The 13,344-nt window shown below is 47.4% G+C and overlaps 3 protein-coding genes and 1 pseudogene across 7 annotated transcripts in view; 1 reads left to right on the top strand and 3 right to left on the bottom strand.

The window, feature by feature from the left end:
- LOC103164078 (zinc finger protein 82) overlaps nt 1–5,150 on the bottom strand; it is a 31,851-nt gene extending 26,701 nt beyond the window's left edge. For 3 of the 5 annotated variants that reach the window (XM_035449273.1, XM_035449270.1, XM_035449272.1), the window contains exon 1: nt 5,024–5,150. The gene's annotated coding sequence lies outside the window, so the exon portion shown is untranslated. The remainder of the gene's footprint in view (nt 1–5,023) is intronic. The other 2 variants (XM_035449274.1, XM_035449271.1) reach the window with 2 other exon arrangements.
- LOC103161319 (zinc finger protein 383) overlaps nt 1–13,344 on the top strand; it is a 326,635-nt gene that overhangs the window by 256,145 nt on the left and 57,146 nt on the right. The window lies entirely within an intron of this gene.
- Znf566 (zinc finger protein 566) overlaps nt 1–13,344 on the bottom strand; it is a 34,081-nt gene that overhangs the window by 2,342 nt on the left and 18,395 nt on the right. Inside the window, exons 3-5 of the mRNA XM_035449283.1 lie at nt 10,875–11,178; nt 7,962–7,991; nt 5,024–5,150 (exon numbers count right to left, since the gene is read on the bottom strand). Coding sequence (XP_035305174.1) covers nt 5,024–5,150; nt 7,962–7,991; nt 10,875–11,178 — 461 coding nt within the window. The remainder of the gene's footprint in view (nt 1–5,023; nt 5,151–7,961; nt 7,992–10,874; nt 11,179–13,344) is intronic.
- On the bottom strand, nt 3,322–3,445 carry LOC113837644 (annotated as a pseudogene).

Below are 13,344 nucleotides of genomic sequence, written 5' to 3'. Positions count from 1 at the left end.
GAGACAGGAAAATTCAATTAGGTAGATATGATACAAGCATGGGAGAACTAAATTGATTTTTTAAAAACTACATGATGGTCAGCTGGTTGAGATGGCATACACTGATAAGCTCAGCACTCAGGAAATGAAGACAGGAGGCTCAGGAGTTCAAAGTCATCCTGAGTTTGAAGCCAGTCTGGGTTTTATGAGAATCTGTATTTAAAAAAAAAAAAAAAAAAAAAAAAAAAAATGAGGCTGAAAATACGGTCCAGTGGTTAGGAAACTTGCAAAGGACCCAGGTTCTGTTCCCAGCACCCACATGGTGGTCGTAACTGCCTGTAACCCCAGTTCTAGAATAGCAGCCCTTTTCTGGCCTCCATGGCCACCAGACATGCATGTGACACACATGCATACATGTAGGTTAAACCTCATATCAGGGTCACCTTTGATCCCAACACTGGGGAGGCAGAGGCAGACAAATCTGCTGTTTTAACCTCAGCACAGTGGCTGCACCTGAATCTACTGCTATTTCAGCCACCAATTACCACTCAGCAGTTACCGGGCTGTTTCTCTGGCAGCAGCCCACAGCACCGGCTTTGTTGCTGATGCTAAAGGCAGCTTTAACTAAATCTCTATCATTCTATTTAGAAATAAGTTTGGGGTGAAAACTCCAGTTTATTAGCTCAGAGAGGCTGAGTAGCAACTAGCTAACCTCTCCTTGCTGGTATCTCTGAAAAGAAGCATCCTTCCGCTTTGCCAAACAAAAAAAAACAGTCACTCCCAAATCCTTCCCGACTCCTTCTGGTGCATCTCTCTGTCTCTTCCAGATGCCCTCTGAGGCTCTATGATTACCTTCTGCCAACTAAGTTGCTAACTCAGCCTCCTGACCCAAGGTTAATTTTATTTAACACAAATGCAAACTTCAGGTTCACAGTGTGATCGAATATCCCCCAGCACAAATCTCTGAATTGAGGGACAGCCTGGTCTACAGAGCTAGTTCTAGGACAGCCAGGGCTACACAGAGAAACCCTGTCTTGGGAAATTTAAAAAAAAAAAAAAACAATAAAGAAGTCAGAGAGAGGCTCAGCAGTTAAGAGCATTTGTTGCTCTTGCAGAGGACCCAGGTTCAATTCCCAGTATACACATGGAGGCTCCCAAATGTCTATATCTCCAATTCCGGGGATCCAATGCCCTCTTCTGACTTCTGTGGGCACCAGGCATGTACACTGTGCACATACATACACGGGAGGCAAAACAGTCATACAAATAAATAACAAAAATTTTAAAACAATAAACAAAATAGATGAGAAAGCCAGGTGTGGTGGCTCACACTTGTCATTGAAGGGCTCCTGAGGCTGAGAAAAGAGCTGCTGTGAGTTCAAGCCAGCCTGAGCCACAGAGCTTCACAAGCCTGGGTTATAAAACAAAACCCTGTCTCAATAAAACAAGATGAGACAATAAGAGAAGATATAATGATTACATGGAAATACCTATGTGAACTATGTAGTATGTAGTAGGGACTCAACACTATTATGAAATAAAATTCTTAACCAAGTCAGGAATAACTCCACTCCCAGGAATCTGATGCCCTCTTCTGACTTCCATGGGCACTGCATGCAGATAGCACACAAACATTCATGCAGGCAAGTCTCTGTCCCCATCCGTCATGTGTCATTGTCCCCCCACCCAGCCCCACCCCACACATAACACTTGTGAGCTCTAGGCTACTCATCTACATAGTTACAGGACAGGCAGAGCTACTTAGCTCAAAAAATATTAACCCTACCTCAAAAAATATTTATATAAATTAAATAAATATACATACATACATAGTAATTCTTTTCTCAGTCATGTCAGTGATTAAATAAAGCAGCTTATTCAGGAATAGGTGTGAGAATACAAACGAAGCTGTGACACCAGATAAAACCTCCCTATAAGTATGAGCAAGATGACAGCACTCTCTGTAGGGAGACACCGTAACCACGCCTCCTAAGGGCTGGCTACAGGTGTGCCTGACCACGCCTGTCAGGGAGTGGTCAAGGTGAGGTAAGGATGATGCGTAATAGGTTTTTAAAGGGCTGCAAGGCAGATGGGAGCCCCTTCTCTCTGTCCTGCCTACCTTGCTGCCCCTGGCACGCTCTGGCTTGCGTTTGGCTGGTGTTTATCTGAATAAAGATATCTTAACCTTACAGACTACTGATTGCCTCGTAATACTCATCTCTTTGCAGAAACATCAATTTGAACGCCTATTTATCTGTGGAAACAGCATCTCAGTGCTTAGGTAATCTAGTCGAGAGATGACAACACCAGGCTGGAGCACAGAAAAAACACACGTTGGCAAACCTGGTGGCACAGGTCCACTATTCCATCTACTTAGAAGGAAGGGAGTGTAAGGCCTATCTGGTTTAAAAGTGAGTTCAAGGTTGGCCAGCCCTTGCCTCAAATAAACAGAAAGAAAAAAAGTAAGGTGATGGTGCACACCTTCAATCCCAGCACTCGGGAGGCAGAGGCAGGCAGATCTCTGCAAGTTCGAGACCAGCCTGGTCTACAAGAGCTAGTTCCAGGATAGGCTCCAAAGCCACAGAGAAACCCTGTCTTGAAAAAACAAAACTCAAAACAAAAGACAAAACCCCCCCCCAAAAAAAAAAAAAAAAGAAAGAAAAGAATATGTGGAATATATAAACAATGAAATACTGTTTGGCTATAAAGAAAAATCAAATCATGAAATGTGCCGGCAACTGGATGGGATTAGATATTATTTTGAGTCAAGTAGCCCAGACCCAGAAAGACAAAAGTCACATATTCTCTCAGGTGTGGTTCCCAGCTCCAAATCCTCAGATGTGAATATATAGCCTGGAGCGGATGCAGGAACCAGGAGGGTGAAAAGAAAACCACTCCAGGGGGAATTCTAGGAAACGGCATGTGGAGGGCTGTCCTTTAATTAGGGAAGATGGACAACACAGAAGAGAAAGGGAGAGGATAAATAACACTAAAGATATTTGAAAAGGCTATAATTTTTTTTGGGGGGGGGGTTGAGACAGGGTTTCTCTGTGTAACACCCCTAGCTGTCCTGGAACTCGCTTTGTAGACCAGGCTGGTCTCGAACTCAGAGATCCACCTGCCTCTGCCTCCCAAGTACTTGGATTAAAGGCATGCGCCACCACCGCCCGGCTGAAATCATATTATTTTATATCTACCTAAAATTATTAAGTGTATGTGCAAGTACACACATACACATCACACCTTGGCCTAAACATTATTATTTGGGTGAAACGGAGCAAACCTCAAAGAGTAGTTGTGGAAGTCAATGCCACCTACTGCCTCGACCCAGGTCTAGAGGCTTGCTGTCTATGGCCAATTCATCCCTGACCCCAAGCATGGGGAATGGAGCCCAAGAATGACAGTTTCTATGGCAGCCTCTGGGCCAGTGCTTGCCATGGTAGGACAGCACTGAATTTGACATGTAGTTCCTTCTGTAGTTCCTACCCGAGAACTGTACATATTAGAGAAACAGTAAATAGTAATTAAATGTATGGATGAGCCAGGAGGTTGAGACTCATGCCTTTAATCCCAGTACTTGGGAGGCACAGGCAAGAGGATCTTTCTGAGTTTTAAGGGCAGCCTGGTCCACAGAGCTAATTCCAGGACAGTGAGGGCTGTTACAGAAAGAAACCCTGTCTGGACAAACCAAAAAACAAGGGGATGAATCAAGGAAGGCGTGGAACTTGTGAATAAAAAACTAAACAAATGAACAACCTAGTCGGGAAAGCAAGTCTGACAGAATTGCAGGCCATAGGTTGTGGTAGTTTGAATGTAATTGGCCCCCATATTCTCATAGGGAGTGGCACTATTAGGAGGTGTGGCCTTGTTGGAATGGGTATGGCCTTATTGGAGGAAGTGTGGAGGTGGGCTTTGAGGTCTCATATATGGTCACGCCAGGCCCAGTGTTTCAGTTCACTTCCTGTTGCCTGATGATCAAGATGTAGGACTTTCAGCTCCAGCGCTATACCTGCCTGCGAGCCACCATGCTCCCCACCATGGCAATAAGGACTAAACCTCTGAATGGTAAGCCGCCACCTCACTTAAACATTTTCCTTTATAAGAGTTGCTGTGGTCATGGTGTCTCTTCACTGCATTAGAAATCTAACTAAGACAGTTCCGGGCTAATCCCCAGGAGACAATGAAGAAGAGAAGTAAAGTGGATGGAGAAGGGAAAAGGGGTGAGTGAACTTTGACAATGGAGGGAAATGCATACGGCAGGATTAAGCAGAGGCTACTGACAAGGGTTGAAATCCAGACCAGACAGCCACTCGACCACAGTACCTGCAGTCCCCTTTCCCTGCCTCACAGACACTGGCAGGCACCCTATGGAAAGCAAGATCTGTGAACACTAGCAAACAGCCTTCCAGGTCCTCGGATTTCTCATCTGGAGAAGGGATTTCTCAGGCTTGACCTCCTGGTAGCCAGCCACACTTCGCTTCCCGCACTGCCTGATGGGGAACCAGAGGCCGGTCCTCAGGCCCTCGCTGAACCCTTCCGTTTCCTCAGAGATATATAGGAACCCATTATGCTGTCTGTGATGAGGGGCCTGAGTCTCGGTCACACTGTTGTCTGTCTGTCCATCTGTTACTAAATCTTCTAATAAACATCTCACATGCTACAAATAACCCATCCAAGTGTCCCCCTTGAGCCCCATATCTAAGGCCTTTGGGCAAGCTTGGAAGGAACTCCCAAAGTATACAGGACAGGGAGTGACAGAAAGGGAGAGGACAGCTACGAAACAGGAAGGGAGATCAGGGCACCTTCTGTAATGCCACACAGCTCTCTTTCTTTCCCTTTTTAAAGACAGGATCTGACTACAGCGCTGGGTGGCCTGGACCTCAAGAGATCCGCCTGCCTCTGCCTCCAGTGCTGGAATTAAAGGTGAGCACTACCATGCCCAGTTCGAAACAGCTTTTTCAAAGGCAGGTGAGCATCTCACACTTGGAGGAGGGAGGAAAGAGACCACCAACAGGCAGATCAGGGTCAGTGTGGAAGTCCTTACCCATTGAAAGAAGGTTGCTGTAATTCTCCAGCATCACATCTCGGTACAAATCTCTCTGCTCCTCAGTCAGGCACTCCCACTCCTCCTGAGAGAAGTCTATGTACACATCACGGAAAAGCACTGACACCTGCAACAATAACCACATATTGCGCAATTAATAATAATAATAAAAGGTGTTTCTGGGCAGGAAAAATAACAGACAAGGAGTAAGTTGGAACAAGCTAAAAACAGTGAGCATGAATGTCTGGGATCCTAGGGAAGGCCTGTGAGCAAACCACTGGGCTTCCATATCACTGTTCCCTCCAAAGCCACCTGGGCTTAATGAATTCTTCCATTATCCACATGAAGCTGGGAAGGCACAGAATCTAGCTGGGAGGACTTCCATATTAAAGGAAATAATCTCTACAAAGGCTCATGTATTCTCACCACGGAGTCCTCTATTCTCAAACAGCCAAGAGTATAATTTCAGAATAGATGAGGAAGATAGGACATTAGAAGCATCCAGTTAGGGTGGGTTACCTAAGGGTAATAGGATTCTTAACACTTCTAAACACAAGGAACAGAACAATTCTTCACTAACCTAGTGGGGAAAAATAAATTCTGACCTAGGATTCTATAACTAACCGATTTTCTGCTCCGAGTGTACATTCCTGGATGTACAAGGACTCGAGTACAAGCTCCTAGGGAACTACCGGAGGGTGTGGTCCACCAGGATTAGGAAGTAAACCAAAAGGAGCCGTGGGATGTGAGGAACATTAGAAGTCGGCAAGAGAACAGTAAAGAAAAATCCAGGGGAAAGAAAAAAGTTTCAGGAAAGTGGCGGCAGGTTAGAGAGGAAGAACCAGTCCAGATGGGAACGAGGACATAAAGCCATGGGAGGGCGTCTCCGTCCAAAAGAAGCTCATGCGTTTGGCCAGACAGAAACCACTCTGGAGACCAGGCTGGCCTCAAACTCAAGAGATCCGCCTGCCTCTGCCTCCCGGGCGTTGGGATGAAAGGCGTCCACTATCACCACCCTGCTAGTTCTCCCCAGGGTGGCCTTGAACTCACCATTCGTGCAAGCTGTCCTCAAATCTACCATCCTCCTAAAAGCTGGGATTTAGGCATGGGTCACCACACCGGGCATAAATGACAACTTTTCATTTACCTTTAGACATTTAGGTGATATTAATCTTGAAAGAGCTCCTTGAGCAGGGGATGTAGCTCACTTGGTAAAGCACTTGTCTAGTAGGCATGAAAGCCTGAGTACCATCCCTAGAGCTATATAAACTGGGCATGGCGGCCCATGACTGTAATTCCAACACTTGGGAGGTGAAGGCAGTAGGAGGTCATCCTCAGCTAAATAATGAGCTCAAAGCCAGCCTAGAAAGACTATCTCCAAGCAAACACCCACAAAAGATAACCTTAATATTGGAAACAGTGTTACTTATAACCACCACTGCTAAACTGGCAACTGCTCTTCTTACTGAGCTCCAGGAAAATAATGGAGAAAGACGATGCTTAATACAATGGTATTGGGCTGGAGACAGTGTTGGATGCTCTTCCAACAGACCCAGGTTCCATTCCTCTACACCAACACTGGGGGGCTCACACCATCTGTAAATACAGTCCCAGGGGAATCTGACGCCCTCTTCTGGCCTCTGAAGGTTCTGCATACACATGGTGCACAGGCATTCTCACAGGCAAAACTCCCAAACACATAAGATTAAAATAATAATAATCAAAAGCTCTCGAGAAAACAAAACAAAAAGCCCTCATTGATGTTCCAGATGGCTAAGTTTTCATGGATGCTCACCAGATTATCAGACCTTTGACCATCCAGCAGTCATACTTCCAAACTGAAAAGGCTCATAAGCCAGGAGACCTGCCAGGTTCTAAGACTGAGACTGAGCACAGCTGTCACACTTTCTTTCTTCTTCTTTTTTTTTTTTTTTTTTTTTTTGTTGTCATTTTGGGACAGCATCTCACTGTGTAACCCTGGATAGCCTGGAACTCACTATGTAGACCAGACTGGCCTTGAACTCTTCCTGCCTCTGCCTGCTGAGTGCTGGAGTTAAAGGCATACACCATCATGTTTTGATTATGAGTCTAGCAACCATTAACAGCTGGACCCCGAAAGCTTTTTTCTTTTCTTGTCTTTTTAAAAGATTTATGTATTTATTTGTTTGTTTGTTTATTACGTATAGAGTGTTCTGTCTGCATGTATGCCTGCAGGCCACAAGAGGGCTGTGAGCCACCATGTGGTTGCTGGGAATTGAACTCAGGACCTCTGGAAGAGCAGCCATTGCTCTTAACCTCTGAGCCATCTCTCCAGCCCCTCCAAGCTTTTTTTCACTTTAGTCTATTAGAGACTCTGACCTTTAGAGCAGCAGTTCTCAACCTGTGATTTGTAATCCCTTTTTTGGGAAGGGGTATTGAATGACCCTTTCACAGAGATCACGTAAAAGCAAATGAAAACAAATATATTTACATAATGTTTCATAACAGTAGCAAAACTACAGTTATGAAATAGCAATGAAATAATTGTAATGCTGGGGGTCAGCACAACATGAGGAACTGTATTAAGGGCAGCAGCGTTAGGAAGGTTGAGACCGCTGCTGTAGAGCGAGGGTGAGTCTATGTGGGCTCTGCTTATAACCAAACTGAAAGGTTTCTCACTCAACACCAACCAAAAGAGCATCAAGATGAAAAAAACAGACATTTATTTGTACTAGAGTCAAAAATGACTCAGTTTGGCCAGGAAGTGCATGCCTTTAATTCCAACACTCGGGAGGCAGAGGCAGGCAGATCTCTGTGAGTTCGAGACCAGCCTGGTCTACAAGAGCTAGTTCCAGGACAGCCTCCAAAGCCACAGAGAAACCCTGTCTGGAAAAGCAAAACAAAAACAAAAACAAAAAAAAAAAAGACTCAATTTGAATACAAAAGAGTTACACCTCACCTGAGCCATGGCTTGATAGTCGCAGCTCCTCTGTGATGATCTTCAGGAACAGAGAACTGGGAGAGGCACAAAAAAAAAAAAAAAAAAAAAATAGTGAGACCCCAACTGACTTGGTCCCCACAACAATCCCTCCTGTGTACTCACCCCTTACACATTGAGGGGTCTAAGTGGGGAGAGTTGACAAATCTCTCAACATCCCCAACTTCAGGAAACCGGGCTCTAGAATGTAACAGGAGGGGTTTGGGCAAGACGGCTCACGTGCACATAAGCAAACACACGAAGATAGACAATTATTTTATAAACTAGATCATGATGGCACATGCCTGAAATCTCAGCACTCAGGAGGCTGAGGCAGTAATGCTGCCGCAGGTTTGAGGCCAGCCAGGTCCACTGAGAGACTGACCCACGTCTTCGTGTCCCTCTCCTCTCTCTCTCTGGCTTAGTTTGAGACAAGGTTCTGGCTGTACCGGAACTTGCTCTCTGTCGACCAGGCTGGCCATGAACCCAGATCCACTTGCCTCTGCCTTCAGAGCAACAAAGCAGCATCAGATGTTGGTAGCTGCTTACTTTATTACACCACCCGGCTCCCAAATCACGACAGAGTCTTATTCTCACCTATGAATGCCTGGCCTTAGCTTGGCTTGTTTCTAGCCAGCTTTTGTTAAATTATCCCCAACTACCTTTTGCCTCTGTGCTTTTTTTTTTCTCTTCTCTTTTTCTGTATGTCTCACTTTCACTTTTACTCTGTGGCTGACTGGCTGGCTGGCTGTTCCCTAGTCCTTTTCTGGGTCCACTAGCTCCTCCTATTTATTCTCTCTGCCAGCCCCACCTATCCTTTCTCCTTGCTATTGGCCACTCGAGCTCTTCATTAGAAGGACAAAGAATCACAACTTAAAACAAATGCAACAGGAAAGAAGGCAACATGTCTTTGCATCATTAAAATGCACATTCTACAGCAAAAACAAATGTAACACACCTTAAAATACATTTGCACGGCAATCAGGCTTAAAAGTAAATCTTTTCTTAAATCACATTTTAAACCTTTTTGTTGTTGTTGTTGTTTTATAAGGCTATGGAGCACTTGGTCTGCAAGAATCTACAAGTGTCTCTGCTCTGATATATATTCTGCACCTGTTACTAGAATGGAATACAAGACTCAATCAATACCTGCACTGGTGCAAAGGGAAGCTCCTGTATGCTATTGTAAAAGTAAATAAAGTAAGTCCGGGGTAGCGGTGGCACTCGGGAGGCAGAGGCAGGTGAGTTTGAGGCCAGCCTCATCTACATTAGCAAGTTCCAGGCCGGCCAAGGAGTCGGAATGAAACCTTGTCTCAAAAAAATATATTTAAAAGATTAAAACGGCCAGGGCAGTATGCTTATAGGATTAAAAATTAGAAACACTCAGATAAATTAGATCATGATGGCAGACATGATACATGAGATGCATACAACACAGTTCACACTTGAGATCCTGGAATACCAAATCGCAAAACAACTCAGCAAGGAACACAGGTGAGTTCCACGCAGGTTCACATATAAAACATAGTAAAAGGCAAAGAAAGGAGAGCATGCTAGCACTCACATCGAGTTCTAAAATGAGGAAAAGCTAACAACAACAACAACAAACACATAACTCACACAGAGTACACATCCGAAACTTCTCTCTCTCCTTTCTCTCTCCCTCCCTCCCTCCCTCCCTGTTTCTCTCCTCTCTCTGTCTCTCTCTCCCTCTCTCTCTCCCCCTCCCTCTCTCTTTCTCCCTGTGTGTGTCTCCCCCCTCTCTGTGTGTGTCTCTCCCTCTCTCTCTCTCACTCTCTCCCTCTCCCTCTCCCTCCCTCCCTCCCTCCCTCTCTCTCCCCCCTCTCTGTGTGTGTCTCTATCTCTCTCCCTCTCCCTCCCTCCCTCTCTCTCCCCCCCTCTGTGTGTGTGTCTCTCTCTCTCTCTCCCTCTCCCTCCCTCCCTCTCTCCCCCCCTCTCTGTGTGTGTGTCTCTCTCTCACTCTCTCACTCTCCCTCCCTCCCTCTCTCTCCTCCCCTCTCTGTGTGTGTCTCTCTCTCTCCCTCTCCCTCCCTCCCTCTCTCTCCCCCCTCTCTGTTGTGTCTGTCCCTCTCTCTCACTCTCTGTCTCCCTCTCCCTCCCTCTCTCTCTCTCTCTCTCTCCCCCCCTCTCTGTGTGTGTGTCTCTCTCTCACTCTCTCACTCTCCCTCCCTCCCTCTCTCTCCTCCCCTCTCTGTGTGTGTCTCTCTCTCTCCCTCTCCCTCCCTCCCTCTCTCTCCCCCCTCTCTGTTGTGTCTGTCCCTCTCTCTCTCTCTCTCTCTCCCTCTCCCTCCCTCCCTCTCTCCCCCCCTCTCTGTGTGTGTCTCTCTCTCTCACTCTCTCACTCTCCCTCCCTCCCTCTCTCTCCTCCCCTCTCTGTGTGTGTCTCTCTCTCTCCCTCTCCCTCCCTCCCTCTCTCTCCCCCCTCTCTGTTGTGTCTGTCCCTCTCTCTCACTCTGTCTCCCTCTCCCTCCCTCTCTCTCTCTCTCTCCCCCCCTCTCTCTGTGTGTGTCTCTCTCTATCTCTCCCTCTCCCTCCCTCCCTCTCTCTCCCCCCTCTGTGTGTGTCTCTCCCTCTCTCTCTCTCTCACTCTCTCCCTCTCCCTCCCTCCCTCTCTCTCCCCCCTCTCTCTGTTGTGTCTGTCTCTCTCTCTCACTCTGTCTCCCTCTCCCTCCCTCTCTCTCTCTCTCTCTCCCCCCCTCTCTCTGTGTGTGTCTCTCTCTCACTCTCCACCGGCACAATACGGGCAGCAGCACGTGGCCCCGGCTCGCCCGCTCGCACTCACCAAGGGGCGGCGCCCACCGCCACGGCGGCGTTGTCAGCAGCAGAGGCTCGCACGGCGGCTCCTCACAGACTCCGCGCGCGATTCCTTCCGACCTCAGCTCCCCGCCGCACAAAGCGGCTCGGGGCTCGGGCTCGGGGCTCGGGGCTCGGGGCTCGGGGCTCGGGGCTCGGGGCTCGGCCCGCCCCGCCCTCCGCTCCGATCGCGCGCCTCCGGGCTCGCAAGCGTCCCAAACCCCTCAACCCCTCACTGCGCCTCAGCAGATGCCCGCCGAGCTCTGAGGTCCCGCCGGAGCGTGACTTTCCCGCGAGAAGCCGAGGAGGCTTCTGGGAGATGGAGTCAGACACAACGCCGCGGACAAGATGGCTCCCGATGGGCGGGATTTCTATGCGTGCAGGGCTGAGGCGTGGCGGAAAGGACTACATCCCCTCAGCCCAACCCCGAATAAGCCTTCATTATTACCTTTAAAACGCACTCCAAAAAGCTAGTATGTTTTTATTTCCTGGTCCTTCGGTACCATCGGTAGGCAATGAACGGCATCGGGGGGGGAAAAAAAGAGCGGGGAAGCGGTGGGGGCGGAGCGTGATTTGCATAGCAAGGGTTTGCGCAACGCTTTCTGGGAAATGTAGTTCAGTGCAATGTGGTTGGGGAGACTGATGGATGGTTCGAAAGTTATCTCAAGTCCTCAGAAAGCCAAGCCTTTGCATGGCCAGCTCTGGGGTGCTAGATGCAAGCATTTCGACAGCTCGGATAGGCAGGGATTCTGACGCTCAGGAGCCAAAGAATACTGAGTGGTACAGCTCGGATGGAAAGGGATTCTGGCACTGGGGAGCCAAGGAATGCCACAGGTCACAGTAAGTGCAGCAGCTTGCACCCTTGCTCCAGGGAAAAGCTTCCCCGGTGTATCAGCTCTGCTTCCACAGGAGAGGGCTTCCCCAGCGAAGTTCTCACAGTTGGGCTCAGGTGCCCCGGAGTGCACCAACTCCACTTTGCTAAAGGAAGGTTTCCTCTGCGAAAGTTTTAACAGCCCTGGCTCCAGTGGAAAGTTATTTCTCTCCTCCACAAGGTCTCACCCAAACCTCATTCAAGAGATTTACCGGGAGGGAAGGATCGGGGAGAGTGGCCGCCTCTGCCAGGGTGGCAGAGGACAACCAGACAGCCTGACAGCCACAAGCTGTTTATAATGGGGCTTCTTAGGGGTGGAGATTTCAATCCCTGAGCTCAGATTGGCTAGATCTTGTGCTCAGAGATTGGTTAGTTTTCTGTGCAGGGTCAGATTTGTCTCTGGTTTCAAGGGCAAAGTGTGCTTCTTTCACTGGTCCTTTAGCCTTTTGACTCTAATTTTAGGGTCAGGGTGTATGTCTTTCACTGGCTCTGATTCCAGCGACAAAGTGTGTTTCTTTGGCCCTGCTTTAAGGATCAGGGTGCATTTCTTTGGTTCTAGTTGCAGTGCCAACTGAGGGGAGATCTTATCCAAGGTGAATTGCAATCATTTTATGAACTCAGATTGGTCCAGCATGTACCTAAGGCATCATGGGAGGTGGTTGCTCATAAACTATTTCATAGGGGGTGAACTTTTCTAAGAAGGGCTTAAGGTAAGAGGTCAACCCAGTTACCACTCCTCTCAATAGTTTATTTAGTTAAAATCTCCTTTAGAGTTCTATTCATCCTCTCCATCTTTCCTAAGCTCTGAGTTTCCAATTTATGTTAACAGCCTTAGAAAGCAATTAAGATAAATTGGCTGTAAAGTGTGGACCACTGTTGGACCCCAGAGATACGAGGAGATCAAATTTAGGGATAGTTTTTATTATTAATTTCCACTACCACTTGGGCCATTTCTGCTTGGGATGTAAAGGACATCCCCCATCAGTCACCCAGCCTGTGACTGATGGGGTTGTCCTTCAGTATATATGTTTCCCTTATTGGTTGATGAATAAAACACTGTTTGGCCAATGAGGCGGGAAGATAGGTAGGACAAGGAGATAAGGAGAATTCTGGGGGAAGGAGGAAAGGACATACCAGGCATTCCCCGGTAAGATAAGACCACGTGGAAATACATAGATTAATAGAAATTGGTTAATAATTAAGACAGAGCTAGTCAGTCAGTTAGAAGCCCTAGGCATCAGCCAACAGTTTTATAATTAATATAGCATCTGTGTGCTTATTTGGGGCTCAAGGGTATTGGGACCAGGTGGGAAAGAAAGCTTCCAGCAACGTGTGACAATATCAACAAAGACCAGCAGATATTTGTATCCATACAGTCCTGGTTTGACTTCAGCGAAGTCCATTTCCCACAGGAGTACTGTACCTGACTCCATTGGCCTGGGGGAAGCATGTCCTTCTTTGCATTTACGTGGCACAGGCCAGGCAGTGGTCTGAAATGCTCAGAAGTGTTTCTCTGTGTCCAGGTGTCCAGACACGAGGGGAGATGAGTGCTGAGATTTTCTTAGGTGGCAAATGCATGATGTTTTGCAAGGCAGTTAGCCAGCTTTGGCCCAGTACCTTTGGCAAGAAGATTCTTCCCTCAGGCAAGATCCACCATCCATTTCAGCTCTCCTAAGCCAC

Source organism: Cricetulus griseus, chromosome 9 (assembly GCF_003668045.3).
Source record: "Cricetulus griseus strain 17A/GY chromosome 9, alternate assembly CriGri-PICRH-1.0, whole genome shotgun sequence".
NCBI lineage: Eukaryota > Metazoa > Chordata > Mammalia > Rodentia > Cricetidae > Cricetulus > Cricetulus griseus.
Note: the sequence above shows the minus strand (reverse complement) of the source record. Positions and strands in the feature narration are given on the sequence as shown.